At 46.9% G+C, this 20,298-nt stretch overlaps 1 protein-coding gene across 5 annotated transcripts in view; it reads left to right on the top strand.

Annotated features, from left to right (window-relative positions):
- Positions 1 to 14,410: 14,410 nt before the first annotated feature.
- Positions 14,411 to 20,298, top strand: part of LRCH2 (leucine rich repeats and calponin homology domain containing 2) — a 110,805-nt gene continuing 104,917 nt past the window's right edge. For 4 of the 5 annotated variants that reach the window (XR_012647380.1, XM_075008150.1, XM_075008149.1 and 1 more), the window contains exon 1: positions 14,411 to 14,728. Coding sequence is in view for 3 of the 5 variants with exons in the window: in XM_075008150.1 (XP_074864251.1) it covers positions 14,473 to 14,728 (256 nt within the window). In the remaining 2 variants the exon portion in view is untranslated. The remainder of the gene's footprint in view (positions 14,729 to 20,298) is intronic. The other variant, XM_075008151.1, reaches the window with a different exon arrangement.

Raw genomic sequence — 20,298 nt, 5'->3', positions numbered from 1 at the left:
GGCTCAGCCAGCACCCGCTCCCTACCCCGCCGGCCGGCACCCTCCCGCCCCGGGCACTGCCCCCCGCAATCAGCCAGCCGGCACCCACTCCCTCTCCCTGCGCCCACCCAGCAGCAGCACCACCACGCCCGGACACTGTTCCCTGCGCCCACCCACCTCCCCTGGGCACTGGCCCCGGCAACCAGCCAGCCACCACTCCTGTGCCCAGACAGCCGGCGCTGCCCCGGGCACCCTTTCTAGTGCCCACCAGCCAGCACCCCCACCAGGTACCATGCCCAGCAGCCCAGCCAGCCAGTACCTGACCCGGGCCCCCGCCCCAGCTCTCACCTATTCCAGCAGCTGCTGCTTTCTGCTCCCCAGTGTAGCAGTCCTGGCAGCAGGTTCTGGTGCTGCCCAGCTGCCCCACCCCTGGCTGGACTTGTTCCATGAAGATGGGCAGTGGGAGGTGCAGGTTACATGGGGGCTGTCCTGAGAACCACATGGTTAGAGGAGCCTGAACAGCTCCCCTGGGGGTGGTGCTGCACCTGTGGGGCATGGCCCCCCAGCCCAGTATAAGGTGGGCAGGTCATCAGCTCGTTCTGATTCATGGAAAGGGGCAACTGGGCCTGCCCCACTCTAGAGCCTGTCACCTGGGTCTCAGCTGCAGGTGACATGGCCCACTCTGCTCCCCAGGCCTCTGGAGAGAGAGGGAAAGACGCTAGCCAGGTAGGGTCATTGACCCCCACTTGGGAGCAGCTGTCTGCAGGAGTCCCTAGATCAGTGGTTCTCAGTGTCCCGCAGGCCACCGCCACACTCTGCCTCTGTGGCCCTGCGGCTGTTACGTGGCCTGCAGCTGTGTGCTGTTTGGGCCATAAGCTGCCCTTGGGTTGGACACCTCTGCTCTGGAGGGCTGGGCCTGGCTCTGCCCGCTGTGGGTCGGGGAAGCCGGAGCCTGGTGCACATTAGTGTTCTCAAGGTACTCTTCTGAGTTCTGGTTTTCCAAAGCCTGGGGGCAGTGGCCAAAGGGCAATGTAGAGGAAGAAGCCCAGCTCAAGCCAGAGGAGGGCAGCCTAATGCCTTAGCCATGAAGGAGGAGGGGCCGCCATAAACTGGAGCCCAGAAGGAGTCCTGTTTTCAGTACCTCTGAGTGTGGCACATTACGGGGGCGCAGGAGAGAAGGGGGCTGCATGCCCCTCACCCTGTGCTTTGAGAGAGTGCCCTGGAGGCAGGGGCCCCACCGTCAGGTGTGACAGCTCACAGCAGCTTATAGTAGTAGCCTAGTGGAGGGCACATACATGGGCAGTTGGGTCTGTGCCTTTATGTTTCCCAGGGACTAAGGTCCAGCAAGGATCAGCCTGCAGCACCAACTCAGTCCAACACCTGGGGCTAACCAAGCAGCTGCAGCCAGTCAATGCCTGTGGAGCCCTTGAAAAGGCTTCCCCTCAGGGAAGGAGAAAGGGTGTGGACTAAGAAGAGGAAAGGTCTGTGAGGGAGAACACGGCAAGGGAGAAGGCTTGCTGGAGTGACAGGTAAAGGTACTGAGGGAAATGGCCCAGGGAGACAGGCCCTCCAGCAGCAGCTGCCCAGGGTCCGTGGGCTGGAACCCAGATTGAGTGGGAGGGGACTGCGTTCCCCCCAGACCACCCCACACTCCCCAGGACAGCTTGGAAGGAGCAGGGGGAGCCTCAACATCTACGTGGAGACTCCCCCATTTATGACTGTGCCTATGATGAGTACTGCTCAGTAGGCTGTGCTCTGCCCTGGGGAACTCTTGGAGGCAGAGCAAAGGGAGGTCCAGCTTTAACCTTAACCACCCCAAAGTGCAGGTCCCATCGGGACTTTGTCACAGAGGCCAAACGCCTCCTGCCCTTTAAGCCCAGGGTGTTGTCAGTGTGTGTCTAGAGGATAAGCTCCCTGTACAACATAAGGGAGGCTCCACAGGCTGGGGTTGTCTGTAGGGACTATTGTAAAACTAATAATAATGTGTCTTATTATTAAGTGCTGTCTTCTAAGAGGGACCCTTCAGCCCACAGACGAGCATCCTCAAAAGCAGCTGATGTTGCTGGTTCCACTTGGGAAATGGTTTAAGTTTAGGGCTTAATTTGGAGTTCCTGGGGAACATCCTGTTATTCTTGAGTAACTCCATGTGTGGGCACTGATACTCTAGACAAATAGTAGCCCCACAATTATACCAGATAGCTGCTGTGTTCTAAAATCACACCCTCCCTGAATCTGAATCAACTTTCAAGTGTAGACAAACCATCAAGGAAATACAAAGCACTTAATACCCCTTAGATCTTGCAGGCAGGGAACAAAGAGCCTTCAAATTCAGATGTTTTCAAAATTGTTACATATTTAACATACACTGGATGACAATAGTTTAACACAATTAAAATAGTAACAGAGAGGAAGCCGTGCTAGTCTATACACTATCAAAACAAAAAGCAGTCAAGAAGCACTTTAAAGACTAGCAAAATAGTTTATTAGGTGAGCTTTCGTGGGACAGACCCACTTCTTCAGACCATATCCAGACCAGACCTGCATCTGAAGAAGTGAGTCTGTGCTCACGAAAGCTCATGCTCAAAACTTTTCTGTTAGTCTGTAAGGTGCAACAGGACCATTCATTGCTGTTAAGCATCTGTTGGTATTATCTAGACAAAACCTGTATCCCAGACTCCTTCATCCTTAGCTCATCTGTGGGGGGATCTGAATGGTCTGAGGACAGCTAAATGACGAACAGAGAGATGCTTCCTTATATGTCCCAAATAACCACCATGGTCTCCTCGTTATGTTTAAATGAAGCACACAAGATCTTGTACAGAGGAAAAGGCAGTATGCTGCATTTATTGAGAATACAACAGTAGCATATACTTTTCAGTTACTCACACACACAGTCCCACCAGACGAGGTTATAGTTATCAATCCAGAGTCTGGATCAATCTAGTGGCCAGCTAGATCAATCACAAAGGGGGAGCAGGGCCTTGTCAGTCAGAATCCGATGCTCTTCTGAAGCTGGTGGCAAGATGAACCCAAAGTCCCATGGCAAAGCACCCTGCTTTTACAATCCTTTTCTCTATTGGAGTCTATGGATTTTGCTATGTCAGTCTGTGACCCATGTGTTATCTTTTTGATATCAGTTGTTCCCAAAACATCTCCAAAAGTCTCATTCTCTAATCAGTCGTCTTGAGGGGTGCCTGCTCCGTGCTTTAGAGCCATCAGTGTGCCAATCTGATTACTTCTTGTACTGATGGTTCTTCTCTGATGCTGCTACGTCTGTCTTTGCCCCTCCTTTCTTGGCCATCTGGGGCTGAGGATAACCTTCGCACCCTTATCTCGACACAGACATACCACTTTCACATGTAAACACAATTTTTTTTTTTTTTTTACAAAGACTTTCAAAGAAAAGCATTGTACCACAGTATCTCCTATTGGGCAAAGCAAAAGACATTATAAACCAAACAGTTAAGACTTCAACCTCCAACATTCCTCTAATCTCATTAACATAGACACAATACCAAAACTGTCTCTTTACCTACTAAACTCACTAAATTTTAAATCAAAGGGACATATATTCAATTAAAGAACTTAATTAATAAAATGTTAAATGTGGTAACATTACTTTACATTGCTACATTATTAAACCTAAAATATGAATATAAAAAGAACAAAAGCTTCAACTGCAACACCCTTCCCCCTCCCCACCCCCAAATTAGCAGTAAACTGCAGAACATAATTAGCACAGACTTGTTTGTTGCTGAATTTTCTCTCTACTCTTTGCCATATCTCCCTTTCTAGTAAAAATCTCTGGCTCCAATGAATAAGACCCACAACCAAGGCCCAAATGGATTGACAATGCAAGTCAGATTCCTCAGTGGGCATTACTTGCCCTATGTAAGAGAATAATGATCATGGGAGCATCTGTCTCCCACTATCTGACTGCAGAATGTCCTTTCAATGCCTCATGGAAAAACTGCTGAAAGGACAACATGCCTTTAAATGGGACTAGACGAACGGCATGTTTGTTCCTGTGAGTTTATGTTAACAAGTACTCTGAAATCAACTCTGCCATAGGTTACGTAATAAGTGACATAAATCATTTTTCAGTTGTGCAAACTTAGCTCAGTGGTCTGAGTTTGAGATGGCATCTCATTTTCCTGATCGGGGGGGTGGGGCATTTGCCACATACAATGAACTATCTGGAAATACATATGACATTCTTGGTGATATAGAAGAAACATCAGGGATCCACAGCACCAGTAACGAGTCACAGGTCCTAATATATATGGAGGGGCCTTACCACTAGGAGTAAATTGAAGTGCTATCCTACTCATGCTCCAAACTGATGGAAGTGGAACAGACTCAGCCAGAATGTGGTCCTTGATAGGGCACTGGACTGGTACTTGGATAAGCTGACTTTCCTAACCTGTCCAGTGACCTTGGGTAAGCCCCTTCCCTGCTCTGTGATTCTCTCTCTCTTCCCACAGGTAACCTTAAATGCTTCTCCTGTGCATGAGCATGCCTACCTTTATAATGCCATTTAAGTCATTGGTGCTGAAGTGAATTGTGTAGACAAGTGTCTTTGGACTCAGGAGCATAGATTGTAAACACCAGGCAAAAGATTGTCTCTTACTATGTGTACACCCCCTAGCACAACGAGAATACAGATAACTGGTGCAATGCCTGGGAAAGCAAATGGAATTGCTGGGCTCACAGGTGAACTGGAGAAGCGAGGGGAAGTTTACATTTATAAACTGACTGCATGGAATGGTGTGAAGGTCTGAACACCTGACCAGCCATTACTGACCCAGCTGGGAAGATAAAGGCGGGTGCAGCTGCAGCATGTGACCTGGCTGCTGGGCGGGGGCCGCTACCAGTGACGTGGACATTCTAGTTAGTGTGTGATGTTTCTAAGGACTGGAGAGCTGAAGTGTCAACTTTACCTCCTCTGGGGCAACACCAGGCAGCCTGAGCTTACTGGCCAGTTCAACGAGAGCAATAGGTGCTTCATCCCACCAGAATAACATTGGAGCATGTTGTACAGCTGCTCTAACTCCACTGCCACTTGACCCGCTCAGCACACATCTGTCAAATCCCGCCTCTGGCCTGCACTCTGTGTCCCTGGGTTTAAGCCAAAGCTGCTGTTTTAATGTTTACCTTGCAGGTTCCTGAGCCTTTGGGCTGCCTTCTGTCCGTGTGTCTGAGCTGAGGGTGCATGGGAAAGCCAGGCTCTGGATGGCTGAGGCCTGACTCATTTGTGAAGACTTGGGGTTTCTAATACTGAACTCCCCTGGCATCTTACTCTAATGTTAAACTCAGTCATTTGTGAGGAGTCCTAGGCTGTCCTTTTAGGGGCAATGCTGGCTCTGCACAGCCCTATTCCAAGTGCAGTCTCTTTGAAGACAGCCATTGTGGGACATGTAATTCCTCAGGGAGCTAGTTAAGGCGGTATGGAAGCAGGACCTGCTGGGAAGAGGAGCAGGGCTGTGTTTTGCAATAGGGAAGGGACACTGGGGGTGGACAGAATCGTTGGGCCCCAGGCAAAGTTGGGGGAGGCAGCTCCGTGCTCCCAGAAGGAGCAGAACCTTGGGTGTAAGGGGCAGGGATGGGGCAAGCAGCCCTCAGTACCATCTGGAGTGTGCTGTGCGCCAGCCAACCCTTAGCGCCGCCTATACTGTGCCACCCAGGGCTCCGGCGGGCATTGAAAGGATTCCAAGGTGGGCAAGAGTCTGCTCCAGCCTCCACCAATTAACCATAACCAGGAAGCCTCATCTGTGTAGGCCAGGGGCCTGCAACTGAAATAGTGAGAAGCGCCATTTTGTCAAATTCATTTACAAAATCAATCCTTCAAGAGCCAGAATACACATGAATACAAGACTGTTCTTAATAAATAACATCACTGTACTTTTTGTAACCCCCACCTTTTAAGAATTGTGCACATACAAGGACATGTACCAGCTAGACAGTTTAAGTTAATTTCACCCCTGGATTGGAGAACAAATGAGGACACGGAGAACATGACTGGGGATAGCCTATTAAGCAGGAAGGAATAATATTTGCATCAACCCTCCACACTCTGTGAAATCAGAGCTGTTCAATGGTGTGGCAGATCTCCTGCACCAATAAAACTTTTCACACAGCACATCATCCCCAGGCTAACAGATGTGCTCTGTGTTATAGCTACAATTGGTGAATTTTGAGTGCATTATTAGTGTGGTAGTTGGGGGAAGGACTGCCTCTGTTATATGTTGTTACAGTACCTAGCACAATAAGGGCCTGGTCCATGTCTAGGATCATTGTAATTACTACAGTAATATGAATATATAACACATTCTTTTTCCTGTGTGAGTTGAGTTGTATACTACTTTTTTTTTTCTGCCTGTTATCTGTGGAAGTGAAAAGTTGATCTTGCGTTTTACTGTCTCTGGCATAAACCATATCTGGTGTTCCATGAGAATGTACCTTGATAGAGGAGTCCACGGAATAAGCCAACATCCAGGTACGTTTTGCACCTTAATACTGTTGTGAGAAGCTCCTTAGGAAGCAGTTTTCATTAACTTGACCTGTCCTACCATATGGCTCGATTGGAAGTGAAGGTGTGATTGCAGTGTGAGTGAGTATGCCCATGCTTACTTTAATCTAGTTAGCACTGGTAACAACAGTAGTGTAGTGAAGGTGACACAGGCTAGCAACACAAGTACACGCCCTGGCTTGCTGGCAAACTTGGACTCAAGAAGCTAGTCCATGCACTTTGTCAGCACTACTACTGTTGCCTGTACTACTAGACAAATATTTCACAATTTTATTTGGCTACAGAACCCTTTTACATTTGAAATAATTTTGCAGAACCCCTAATAACAGTCTTATATATGGCTTATCCCTTAGAGCTGCAGGTTGCCAACCCCTGATCATTTTCTTGCAGAACCCTTATTTTCACTTTGTGGAACCCCGGGGTTCCACAGCACACCATTTGGGAAACAGTGAGCTAGATTAAAGCTAGTATGGGTATATTTACCCACACTACAGTCACACTGTTGCTTACAATGTAGACATCACCTTTCATGTGACTGGACTTCCAGAAATAGCTTTTCTGGGACTAAAGTAAGAGTTTAATAGAAGATCATTCTATCAAGAATCAGGAAGGGGAAGGTATGTTGTCACAACATACCACAGTAACAGAGAGGTAGTCATGTTAGTCTGTATTCCAACAAAACAAACTGGCAGTCACGTGGCATTTTACCCAATAATTTATTAGGTGATGAGCTTTTGTGGGACACACCCACTTCTTCAGATCAATAGCATTTCCAGAAGATTACCAGAAATGCTATAGATATGAAGAAATGTCTGTCCCATGAAAGTACATCTCCTAATAAATTATTTTCTTATTCTTTAAAATGCCACGACTGCTGCTTTGCTTGATTACAACATACCATGTGAGGTAAAGCCAGAAGACCACCATTTTAGGAAGACAGTACAATGCATACCTTCACCCCAGCTCTGCCAGCTGTAAAGCATTTCCAGCTTCCCACGTCTTTCTGTCACACACCCTTATCAATAAAATACATGAAGTTCATGAACCTCATCTTTTAGGATGGAAAATCTGCCAAATGTACTTTCTGTATTTTGTTGAAGAATTGATGGCTAACCAATTAAACAGATGCTCCAAATAGAGGCTATACCAGGGAATTTTCTCTTTAATGGATCCAGTGTTTTATTGCAATCTGTACAATTACATTGCCATCGTTTATTTGTAAAAAGCTGTTGTTTCCTTAAGCAGCCAGAGAGAAATTTATTTTTGTTTCTCTTCTATTAATAGATCAGATGTCACAGAAAAATAAGCTGTAGTCGTGTCTTTCAAAATATTTCACTAGAATAAAGCATTAGTATTTACAGTGATGCTTTTGCCTTTTGTTCCAGCTAGACAAATGTGGCTTGCCTCACTGCCACCACAGGCCAATACATTAAGACCTTACTAGAATCTATCCTTATTGAGACCAGGTTTGAATATGATTATATGTGTGTGCATGTAGGGGAAACGGAGGTTAACAAAAGGATAATTTAAAAACTGGGGAGGGGAGTGTTGGCCTCTCTATCTTTGCATACAGTTGCATGTGTATCCAGCTAAAAATCAGACAACAGCAAGTAAGGGCAGACCCTCAGCTGGTTCTTCAAAATAGAGAGAACTGGGAAAACAGTCAAACAACTAGCAGATGGGAATCTGAAACCGGTAGCTATGTACTGAAGACATACTTGTTTAATGTTACTTAACATGCTTGATGTTACCCATAAAAAAGCTTCACAGAAACATCATAAAGACTGAATGTTGAATAGTTCCTGCACTCTTAAAAGCCCTCTTGGATTAATGTGTTTAAAGACTTAGATCAGTAATGAACTTTCTGTAAAGAGAAGATGGTCAGCTTCAGCAGTGTTTTTAACTGTTGCTCAGATCCCTCGAACCATTGCTTCTTCTTCCTTAGGTAAAGCTTCCAGATATGTGTCTGTACTCAGAAACAGCATTTCTTCAACTGGTACTAATGTACTCACCTAGCCACAAGTGGCAAAATTGTGGCAGCTCCACACAGAGTATTTTCTGCAATCGCTACTTGACCTTGGATAGTCACACATATCTCTCAATGCCTAGCAGAGGGCCGAGCACCCTCTCTGGAGCAGGTATGTAGTATCAGTGATGTAGAAAATACTTTTGATGCCTACTGGAAGCTGCACATGCTTCTGTTTTGCCACACTATCTGTACATGCTTCCCGAAGGCTGGAGACTACTTTCCATGACCTCACGCTGACTCAGTGTGCAGCTGCCTAAGTGGAGAGTCAGCAGCCCCCATACATATCAAACCACAGCTGAATAACCTTGGGCCTAGCAACCTTTTTTATGGGAAGAAAGATTCTTTCGAAGATGGGGTTTACTTTCAAAAGAGCGGTGTCTGCACTGGTTTTCTTCTTTCGAAAGAAGCTATTCTGAAATGAGAACATGCAAATGAGGTGCTGGATATGCAAATATGCACATCATTTGCATTTTTGATTTCCCTCATTTGTATACCTCTTTCAAAAGAGGAATGCAAGTGTAGACATGGCCATAAGGTACTAAATTGGTTGGAAAACCAAAGGAAGAATCTAGTGAAATGTAACTCCTAATAGGATAGGAAGAAAGATCTCTGTGTTGTGACCCAGTTTGTTTCAGGCATGCTAGCGTGGCTTCCCAAACTGGCAGACGTGAAAAAATTTCATGGGGGCACAAGGCAACCCAGCCCCCCCATCACTCCCCCCTCCTAAAGAAAGAGCTGGCTTTTGTTTCTGGCTTTCAGCCCCTGCCATTTTATGAAGGTGACCGGTGCAGCCATTATAAAAAACAGGCAGCCAGCAAAGACCCAGGTGAAGCTAGCTGCCTCCTGCAAAGGTGAGTGTGGGCTGGGGGCGGAGGATGGGGTTAGATGGGGGTCTGGGGGTGCCTGGCTCAGGTGAGGGGGATGGGTAAGAGCAGGGGGCTGGTGGTGCCTGGCTTTGTGGGAGGGAAGGAAGGGGGAGGGACTCGGGTGGGCAGCTTGCGGGGCTCAGGCACCTGGCTGGCTTGTGGGGCAAATGGGGCTTGAGCACCTGCCCCAGCAGCATGGGGCTCAGGTGGCTCTGGCTGATGGGTGGGTGGCTGGCCCCAACAGCATGGGGCTCGGACTGGCAGGCAGGTGCCTGCCTCCAGCAATGTGGGCCTCGGGCAGCTGGCCCCAGCAGCATAGGGCTCGAGTGGCTTGGGATGGCAGGCGGGAGGCTGGCCCTGGCATTATGGGGCTTGGGCAGGTGGCTTGAGTGGCTGGCAACTGGTGGGTGGGCGGCTGGCTGCATCAGTGGGGCTCAGGCAGGCAGGCGGCTTATCCCGGTGGTGTGGGGTTCGGGTGGCTGGCCCTGGTGCCATGGGGTGGCTCTGGCAGCACAGGTCTTAGGTGGGCAGGCAGCTGGCTATCTGGGGCTGCACCAGGCACCCACAAGGGGCCAAGAAAATCTGTTTGCGCTTAATTTTAAATTACATTTTTTATATCAAGTTTATTTTAAATTATGTATTGAATTTTTTATGAAAGGAAGATTGGATGATGGTAAAGAAAAAGTGGGGGTCATGAGGGTCTCTCAAATCAAAAGGGTGGGGTGTGATGTCAAAGTTTGGGAACCACTGTGCTAGAGGGTTATAATGCTGCCACTAACATCAAAAACCAGCATTCAGACAGAAGCCGATTCACAGGCAAAAAATCTTATTTTGACATAGCTTCCCTAGGCTCTAACTCTCCCATTTGTTAAAGGCAGAGTGCCTTATGTACATTAAACTTCTAAAATATGTGGGTTAGTACATAATAATCACACTTTATATCTTAGACTAGACAAGGTGAAATTAATGTATAACGGATGTGGATAACCACAAAGATTCTCAAAGGGGAACTCACAAGAGTGGGAGGTTTTCTGGTGGTTTTCAGCATCCTGAAAATTACAAGTATGTATATTGAGTTATTTTTAGCACCCTTGGAAAGAAGCAATACAGATAAGGTGGAAATGGAGTGCTTCCTAATAAAGACAAATTGGAAGGAGAGTAAGGAAAAAGTGGTGAAAGATAGGAAAATAGACAAACAATAAGTGGGTAAAATCAAACTTCAGATTCTCAGACATCTAAACAAAAGGCTAGAGTCCTTTACTAGAAACTCTCAAACGTAGGGTTTCCTATTTGTTCTTCATTTAGAAATCTGGAAATCAGGAATCCTCTCATAATGGTCCATTTTTAATCTGTAGCTAGGGTGACCACTCCATTTCAAATAGCTATTCTCTTTATTAATGGTGCCTCAGCCATGACATTTAGCCTATCCTATTTGTTATCTACATGTGCCAGTGGGTGAGCACTTGTCCACTGGTGGGCTGGAGCCAGAACTCACCAGATGCTGTATCAGTCCTTCTCTGGTGGCCTCCACATAGGTTTTCAGAAAAAAAAGTTTCACTAGAATAATATCTCTTATGCTGCTATGAGAACCTTTTGAATATCGCCCAATATGGTATTGTAAAACAGTTTGGACAACCTGCCTGAAATTGCTCTGAGACACGTGAGCAGCATCTATTAATCTCTAAAGTTACTGAAACTAGACAGGAATCCACGTAACTCTGCAATTTTACATTTTTGCCTACATCTATGGCCACAGGCAAGAAGCAGAGCTCAGATGACAGTTTGCTTCCCCAGTGTGGGGTCTCCAACTGCTAGGCCAATCCCCTAATGTAATTTAGGGCAACCTTGTGGCTGCTATTTTTCCATCAGCCAACAATCCCTAAGGTTCAATACAGCAGCCAACTGGTGTAGCAATGCTCTGGCCACATCTTTCTTCTCAGGCCTCACTCCAACGTTATCAGCAAAGGCAGCTTTATCAAATTTATCACCCTTAACAAACTTTAACACCTGTTGCTACTTAGAGGTTGCTCTGAATTGTAGCCAGCCACAGTAACATTCAATAAGCAGTTGTGTCAAAAAAGTAAGGCCAGCCATTTTTAATCATGCAGTCCTTCTCTGGCAAAACCCTAATGTATTGTTTATCCTGAGAACTGTGATGTTGGCATTGGGCTGTCTCTATTTTCATCTGTCTGTGTATGATAGCATTAAAACACCTTTCTGCTTTAGCCTGGAGCACAGCAGATATTCTGGACCACTGAAACTACATGTGACAGTTGCCTATTTCACTTCTCATGCTGCTTACTTCACTGATTTAGGATTTTCTTGTAGGATAAAATCAGTCTACTTGCAATTACATGATCACATAGTCTGTACAGTCTCGTTAAGCTTTTTTCTAAAAGAAACTGTAGGAATTATGCTGAGGGAGTTTATGGCCTGCATTGTGTAAGAGATCAGAGTGGATGACCAGAATAGTTTCTCTTGCCCTTGGGACCTATAAATCTCATTAAACATTCTAAACAGTAAAAGCACTAATGAACTAAATATTTCAGTCCTTCATTTTCTCTTCTTCTCCAGGCTAATTCTGCACTATTGAATCTCAGACAGATATCGCCCACACTATATTCAAAAGTGGCTCCTTTTTGACTAATAATGTCTCAGCTGCCTCACACTCACCTATGGATTAACTTGCTGATTGAAGGCTAGTCTCCTTTATAGAGCTCCTGGAAGCAACTTCCTTCAGAGCCTCAAAATTAGTCACACTGCATACACAAAATTTCCTCTTTAGGTGGCTACAGGAAGATCCTAGGATGAAAACAAATTCTGCTTTCTGTTGCACTCCACTGAGAATCTGGTTCTGTGGCTCTTTAGCCTTTTTTTCTAATTAGAAGGCGGCCTAGCCCTGTGATTGTGACATGTACAAAGGAGCTCATACTTATAGAGCACCACATTTATATAACTCCTCATGTAAAAGAGGTGATATTCCAGGGTACTTGCTAATCACAAAATACTAAACAATGTTACAAGTACTAATAATATTACTACATAGTCTAGCATAGTGCAAGAATGGCTTCTGATTTTCTATAGTCCTCCACTTTGCATCCAAAACTGGAGTTGGACCATCAATATTTTTTCCCAAATTCACATCAACATTCTTCAATTTATCTTTCATGTGAGAATTTACTGGCATCACTTATTTCTGCTCTTTTGTATTGTCTGATGAGATTCCTTATTGATTTTTCTTTCCTACCCTGCAAATACTAATCATGCTCTGTAGTTACTGAATAGCTGCTGTTTCTGATTTGCTCTCACTACAGTATTTGTGTTCCTGTATACAGGAATATCTGAGAGTTGTAAGTTCTTGTAAAATATTTATCTAACTCACACACAGCTAAACAAGTATTATACTGAATGTATACTCCTTTAAATAATGTTTATATAATACCCATTTAAGAGTTGCCATGGACACCATGGTAGGTTAGGATGATGCCAAATTGTTAATCAAATGGGATGAAAATGGATCTTTCATCTGTCCCCCACATACCCTGAACTTTCATAAATCGCACACTGATGGTTGCAATGGGACTATTCTTTGCTTTTACAGGGAAACTCAGTGAACCTCCTTTTCACTACACGCTATAAATTTTCTCCTCCATGTTATTAGAAATATGATAGTTTGCAATAACAAACCTACAATTCTTTCTAATTTTCTTGTATTCCACACCCACTTGATCTTTATATCCATTCCACCCATATACAACTTTACAGAAGACTACATTCCCTGCTGGTACAGCAGCACTGGAGTCAATGGATTTTTCATCCACTTACCCCAGACATCTGCAGATCACATGGTCCAAGAATGACTACTTTAATACTGGATTTCTATGGATCAATAAAAGTCTGTTCATTACCATTACCTTAGACTGCCATTCCTCCTTTGTTTGGAGAAACATTCATATGTTGGACAGTATAGCAGAGTACATAGTAAAACCTTCCATTTTATAAATTTTGCTAAATTGCTGTAGAACAATTTACATATTAATATATAATATGGAGATATACATAGCTCATAGAACTGAAAGGAACCTTGAGATGTCATTCAGTCCAGTACCCTGCTCTCACAGCAGAACCAAGCACCACCCCTGACAATTTCTTTTTAACCTATTTGCCCCGGGGGCCCTTAAAAGGGCTCCTCAAGGACTGAACTCACCACCCTGGGTTTCAGCAGCCCACTGCTCACCTATCTCTAGGTCTAGTAAATAAAAACACCCATCACTGTGGTTCTTTATTTCCCTCTTCAGGGACTGCACCGCATCTAACTTCAGCTCCCTGGCCCAGTATTTCATGTGCATCTGCAGGACTGGAGCTTGCTGCCCCCTCTGCACAAGGCACGCCTCGGGGAACCGCGGGGGCAGCCGGCGCCTGTCTCCGGAGGCTGCCCTGCCGCAGCAGGACAGCGGTTCTCGCGCCGGAGCCTCCCCCACTCCAGTCACCCCGCCGCCACGTGCGCAGGCCGGGCGCGGCGGCGCAGCAGCGGAACCCGCCCTAGGTCCCATCGACGGGGGTCGGGTTTTCACCCGCCGCTGCGAGCCCGGGAAGCCCTGAGGCGGCCGCTCGGCGGGCTTACAGAGGGGCCGGAGCGCGGCCCTCTGACTAGACGCTCTCCTGCCGCGCAGCGCCGGGAGAAGGGCCCGCACGAGTAGCTGGGGTCGCCTGGCGGCCCGGCGGGAGGGGAGGCGCTGCGGCAGCCGGGCCCGCTCCAGCTCCAGCTCCAGCTCCAGCTCCCTCCTGGAAGGCGGCGCCCGGCCTCCGGCCGCGGCGGGGGGACTCGCCGGCCTGGGGCCGCCGCTCACCTGACCCCCCGCCCGGCGGCCCGCGGGGGGAGGGGCCGGAAAGGCTGGAGGCGGCGCCAGGGGGACGGTTCACTCCCCCATCCCCGCTCGCGCTGCGGGAGGGGTGGGGCCGACAGGGCCCGGCGCGCTCTCGCCCGCCCCCCCCCCCCCCCCCCCCCACCCGCCGCCGCCGCCGCCGCGCCTGCGCGCCGCGCGGCTGTTTGTTGTGGGGCCGGTGACATGGCGGCCGGGCAGGGAGGCGGCGGCGGCAGCTGCGGCGGCGGGGGGCTCGGGCTCGGGCTCCCCGCTCACCTCACGCTCCCCTACCCCACTGGGCTGTACTGGGCCGCGGCCGCGCCGCCCCAGCCCCACACGGGGCGCAGCCTGGACCGGGCGCTGGAGGAGGCGGCCAGCTCGGGCATCCTCTGCCTCAGCGGCAGGAAGCTCCGCGACTTCCCCGGCGGCGGCTACGACCTGAGCGACACCACGCAAGCAGGTGCGGGCGGCGGGGCTGGGGCCTGAGGGGGCGTGTGGAGGGAGGAGACGGGGCCGGTGGGGGAGGGGCGCGTGTGTATGGGAGACGGGGGAGACGGGGTGGGGGAGGGGTGTCTGTGTAGGGGGCAGGGGAAGCCTGAGGCGTTCGGGGTGTGTGTAGAGAGGCGATGGGGCTGGTGGGGAGGGGCCATAGGGCGGGGGGAGGGGTAGACTGCGCCATGGGCAGGACGCTGGTACTTGCTGATTTTGCTGCCACAACGATCAGTGCTGTGTGTGGTGGCTCCTCTGTCCCGTTTTGGGGGCTCTGCCCATCGGCGTGTCACGTCCCCCATGATACTGCATTGTTCCTTGGGATCTTCCGCACACCTCTTCCGCGTTATGAATAAAGAGGGGCCATGGTGTTCACATACGTCAGCCTGTGTGCAGCTGCAAACACAATGTGTAGCGTACTGTATGCACCAGGCTGCTACATGCAGATGTGGAAAAGTAGGCAATTGAATTTGTCTAGGCTCTCAAAATGTGAGGTGAATTGTATAGTCTCTAGAAAACCTGGTTTATCTGTATAAGCCACAAAGGTTTTCTTGTGTACTTCTACATTTATTTCGAATTTGTTGCAGAACTTATCACCAAAGATGAATTAATTAGGATAGGATGGGGGGAAACAATATATGTTAACAGAAGGCTAATGTGTTTGCTTGAAAAATAGTAAGGGTTTTTCAGTGGGAAACTGAAAGTGGTATTTGGTTCTTTCTCATGGGGTTGTGGGTAATTGGTCTATCATTTTGAAAGGGAGAGCCTGCCCATTGTGGTGCTTTCATCCATCTGTGGCAGTTCTGTGCTCCCATGGTCCATTGAATACTTATTCTTGGTTGGTCTTTGTTGTGGATTGCATGTTGGAGTATAGGCAATCTTGTTCAATAAGATCACAATATCTCTTTTATGATTTGTGAATGCCTGGTAAAAGACTGGATATTTGAAGTGTCCAGCAGTAGGTCTGTTAATGGTTCTGTTCTCTGGCACATGTGGTATATTTGCATGTGCTGTGTACAATGTGGCTAGGCAAGACAGCTTTAATTGTTTTACAGTGGATGCACAAGATTAATTGAAAAATGGGTTATGGAATGATAGCTGTACGTTTTTCTGTTTTTTAAAAAGGCTATAAAACGTGTTATTTAACGCAGTAGGTGCTGGGGGCTGTGTGTAAAATATTCAACAATGAAAATGAAAAAATGAATGTAGTGATCTTAATACAAGATTTCTTCTGTCTTGCTTTCCATTCATCACAGGTCCGTACATTTAATGAGCATACACGGTTTGAAGATACTACTGAAACTATTTTGAATGTATACAGCAGTTAAAATACCAAGTCAAAACAGTTGGTGTAAATGATTAGCTATCGCTCTTTTGTCGGATAGATAATCTTGCCTCACTGATTTATATGCACAGTAGTGCCTAGAGGCCCAAATTGGAATTGAGGCTTCATCATGAGACAAACACATACAAAGAGTTCCTTGCCACAAAGAGGTGTGTGTGCTTTTATGGGATCAAGAAATGTGTACAAATAATGTGTATCATTGACAAATGGCACCTTGGGTCTTCTGCTCTTTGTATCCAGTGGAGCTGGTTTAACATAATACCTACTAAAGAATTAATCCCCAAAACATATAGGTTGTTTTTCATCTCATTTATCGGTCTTTCTAAAAGTTATTTGTAAATAAGAACTCTGTGGTTTTGTTTTTGTTTTGGAGTTCTTGTCTGTTTTTTCTAAACGAGTGAAATTTTAGTAGTCTGCAGATGTATCAGAAGTTACTTAGAGATTGTTCTCTGAAGCAGCATTGGATTCTTGGAACAGGTTCCAAGTTAATTTTGACACTATTTGTATTTATTTACAGGCATTTCAACAGTACTTAAGTCTGCTAATAAATTAACTTCACATCACAACGTTCCTGTGAAGCAGGGAAACATTTAAGCCCATCTTTTATGTATATAATTTGAAGTGCCGTGGTTCTGGTTAAGAGTCTCACTTTTTTGTTGCTTTAGTTCTTAGTTATTCACCTTGAGACTTTTTTCCAGGAGTACTGAGCACCCACTGGTCCAGTGGAAGTCAGTGGTAGTTGCCAGTGCTCAATATTTTGAAAATCAGGTCTGAAACATTTCAAGATAGGCGTGCAAAATAAATGCTGTTTTGAAAATTTGGCTATAATTGAGCAACTTGCACAAGGTTTGTGTCAGAGCAGACAACAGGACCTTAGAACAACTATTATAAATTCAACGTTCTGTGCCTTAACCACATTATTCTTCCTCCCGAGAGACCAATGTCTGTTCACTGAGTTGGAAGTACTTTTGGTTCACATTTTATAAAATGTCTGAGTTTAGTGTAAATCAATTGTGAGGACACAGTTGCTCATCTAAACTTGAACTGAATTGCCCATCTAGAAAGGGGAGTGTGGGTGAGTGTGTTCTAGTTTGAACATGTCCCATCCCCCAGCGTGTCAGTTGTGTATTCTCCTATATATGCTGAAGTTTTAAATGCCTTACTAAACTGTAAGTTGTAAAGCGTGACAGCAAATGCTTCTGGCATCTTTTGTAATGCATCTCATTCTATTATGTGGCAAAAGCTATTTCTTACAATAATCTTGCAGCAGCAGTAATTTAGCCCTTTAACTCTGATTATGCATCTGTCAAATCTTGTAAATTGGAGAATATTCAAGATGAAATGTTTCAAAAGCTACTAACTAGAGTCTTGAGGCCCACATCCTCTCATTGTGTGGGCACCGTTAAGTCTGATGGGAATTAAGCATACAGGTATATTATGTCACTGATTTCTTGACGTGGCCAGGGAATGAATGTTTTATCTGCTGTCAGGTTGACACACATACAGTGTCTTAGGTTTTTTCTATTTTTACTTTTATTACATTAGTCATTTTTTTAAAAAAATAAAAAAGTCGTGGGAATTTAATGCTTGTGAAAGGTGCTGTGTTTGACAGCCTTTGAAACTATTGTTCTCTATACACAGAACAGGGACCACATAGTCAGTAGATTTGCAAACATCCTGACACCACCTCACTAAACTTCAGTGCTATTTTATTTTTCTTCAAGTATTAAAAATATGCCTGTAGGTGCCTGTCGAGTGCTGTGGGTGCCCATCCTGTAGACAAAGGCATACCTTCCTCCACAGCATTAACAAAGAGAGGTAAATGATGTGCTTTGTAATGCCTGCCTGCAAAGCCTCTCTGATATGGGGAGATGGTCTTACAGGCCCCTATGCAAGGATTTGTGTGTGTGTGCCCGCGTGCGCGTGCATGTGCGCCTTTTTTGTTAATATGGACCACCCTCCCCATCTGCCTTTCAGACAGCCTGATCCTGCCCCTCTCCCCTAGGTCCCTGCTGCCAGTGGCTGGCTCCTGTCCTCCAAGCCCCTGCTAATGAACACACAAAAATTCATATTATCCACACACAGATCAGCTTTAAGATACTAAACAAAACTATGAATCAGTTAGAAATACCCTAAAAATTACGAGATGGAGTGTGGGAGGCTTAGAGCAGCGGATGAGGTATGTGGGGGTGTAGCAATCAGGATTGGGGTATATGAGGTGCTGATAGTATGGAACTGGAGTGTGCAGGGAGTGCAAAAGTTTGGACAGGGTGTTGTGGATGTGGAGGTGCAGGAATCAAGGTTGGGTTGATTAAGGGGCTCAGGGCAGGTGATTGCAATGTACTGTGGGTGCAGAAATTAGGGTAGGGTACAGGGGATGTCAGGAGTCCATGAGTAAGGGTTGGGACATATGAGGGGTCCAAAGCAAGGCATCAAAAGGCTCAGGGCAGGGTGTTGGGTTTGGGGGGGGTACAGAAAACAGGGCAGGGGGCTGAGAGCAGGGGGTAGGTGACAGTGTGTGTTGGGGGAGGGAGGATGACCCTGAGGCTGGGTAATTTTACCTGCCTGCTTGGGTCCGGACCACTGAAGCCACATCCAGATTGGAGCGGGGCTGCTGCAGCCTCTGGAGCCGGGCCAGGGCTGCTGGACCCGAGCCACAGGGGCAGGGCTCAGGCCATCCCAGGTTCAGCCCTACCTCCCTGCTTGGCCTGAACACCTACAGCTGTCCTGTCCATAGGCCATGATGTAGTGGCTGCCTCAGGAGGCCCTGCGCTTTTGGGGCCATGCAGCAGCTGCTCCTCCCATCCTACAGACAGAAAGGGTAGGATTACCTGGGTAGAGGATGGGTGGTAGGGGCAGGGGGTGGCAACAGCCATGTGGTGAGTGTGGGGAGGAAGACCATGGGGAGGTGACCTCCCGTGGCTGCTGATGCCATCCATTGCCCACCTCCTGCCCCAGCTAATCCCAGGCTGGGCTGGTCAGGCTGAAGGCCGAGTGGGGAGAGAGAGAGCTTGTGGCAAAGTGGAGGTTGCCCTGGGCACTCCTCCCCTCAGGATGGCCCTGCATGCAGCCCATTGGGGAGGGTGCAAATGCACCTCTCTCCACTCCCCTGCATATGGCCTGTTTTAAGACATATCAGGGAGGTTGAAACATCCTATCTTCTGATTATTTTTCTCCTGACACTGCCAGTAAGCATGTACAGCTTGAAGGATGTGTGGTTGACATTTCTGATCTTTGTCACAGTTTACTTTATGCTTATCTGTCTCTTTTTATATGGATCAATTTATGTGTTCTCACATCATGCAGGTAGATTTATAGCCTAAAAGAGTGTGGTCAGGATGTTAGTTTGGTTAGATAATTGATATCAACCATCAAAGTGTACTTTCTGGAGGTTTTTGTTGTTTTTTGTTTATGGTACTGATATCAATAAGAATGGTGGCAGGTAACTGCTGTCAGATATGAAGAATTCAAAGCATCTATTTTAAATCTAGGAACTTCTGTAATTTTGGTCTAGATTTTATTGCAGAAGTGGAGTGAGGTTCACCTGAAGCTTAGTGGAGAAAATGACACCCAGCTCTTGTGACACCCTGCAGGAGAAGCAGCTTTGCAAGGTCACTTATCCTGGAGAGGGCAGATCATGCTGGACCCTACTCAGATGGCAAAGCCTCCTGACAGATGTGGAGGCATTTTGTCTGGAACTGATCCAGGTGGTTATAAGGGACACCTCCTACCAGTTTTGCTATGCCGCCTTGTTTTAGTCTTCTCAGGAGAATCAGTGCTGTACACTGCTGTACACAGTGCTCAAACCACTGAGCTATTCCCCTTGTCCTTTCTTACCCTCCATCCCAAGACTATTTAAAAATTAAGAGCCATATCCAAGTTCTGTTTTCTAATTTGTTTTGAGGTTTCCTTTGTCTTTCTCTTCAGCTACTTTGTTCCCAGCACACCACAGGAAAACATACATCCTTGAAGAGATTCCTGGTGAATGTGAGCAGGATCAGACTGTCCCTCTGGTGTGCATGTTGCCAGTGCCTGACCGAATATAAACTTGGGACTTCCCCTTTTTCTAGCTGAGCTTAGTTTTTTCTTCCCACTTCCCTTGCTATAGGTTCTGTGGGGGAGGTTCCTAACTGACCACTGTCTGGTCTTTGTCTGGGTCGATGCAAAAGTTGTACAGTGGTGGGGAGGGAAGGGAC

The sequence above is a fragment of the Carettochelys insculpta genome, chromosome 13 (genome assembly GCF_033958435.1).
Source record: "Carettochelys insculpta isolate YL-2023 chromosome 13, ASM3395843v1, whole genome shotgun sequence".
Lineage (NCBI taxonomy): Eukaryota > Metazoa > Chordata > Testudines > Carettochelyidae > Carettochelys > Carettochelys insculpta.
The sequence above is the reverse complement of the archived record's forward strand: the minus strand, read 5'-3'. Positions and strand labels throughout refer to the sequence as shown.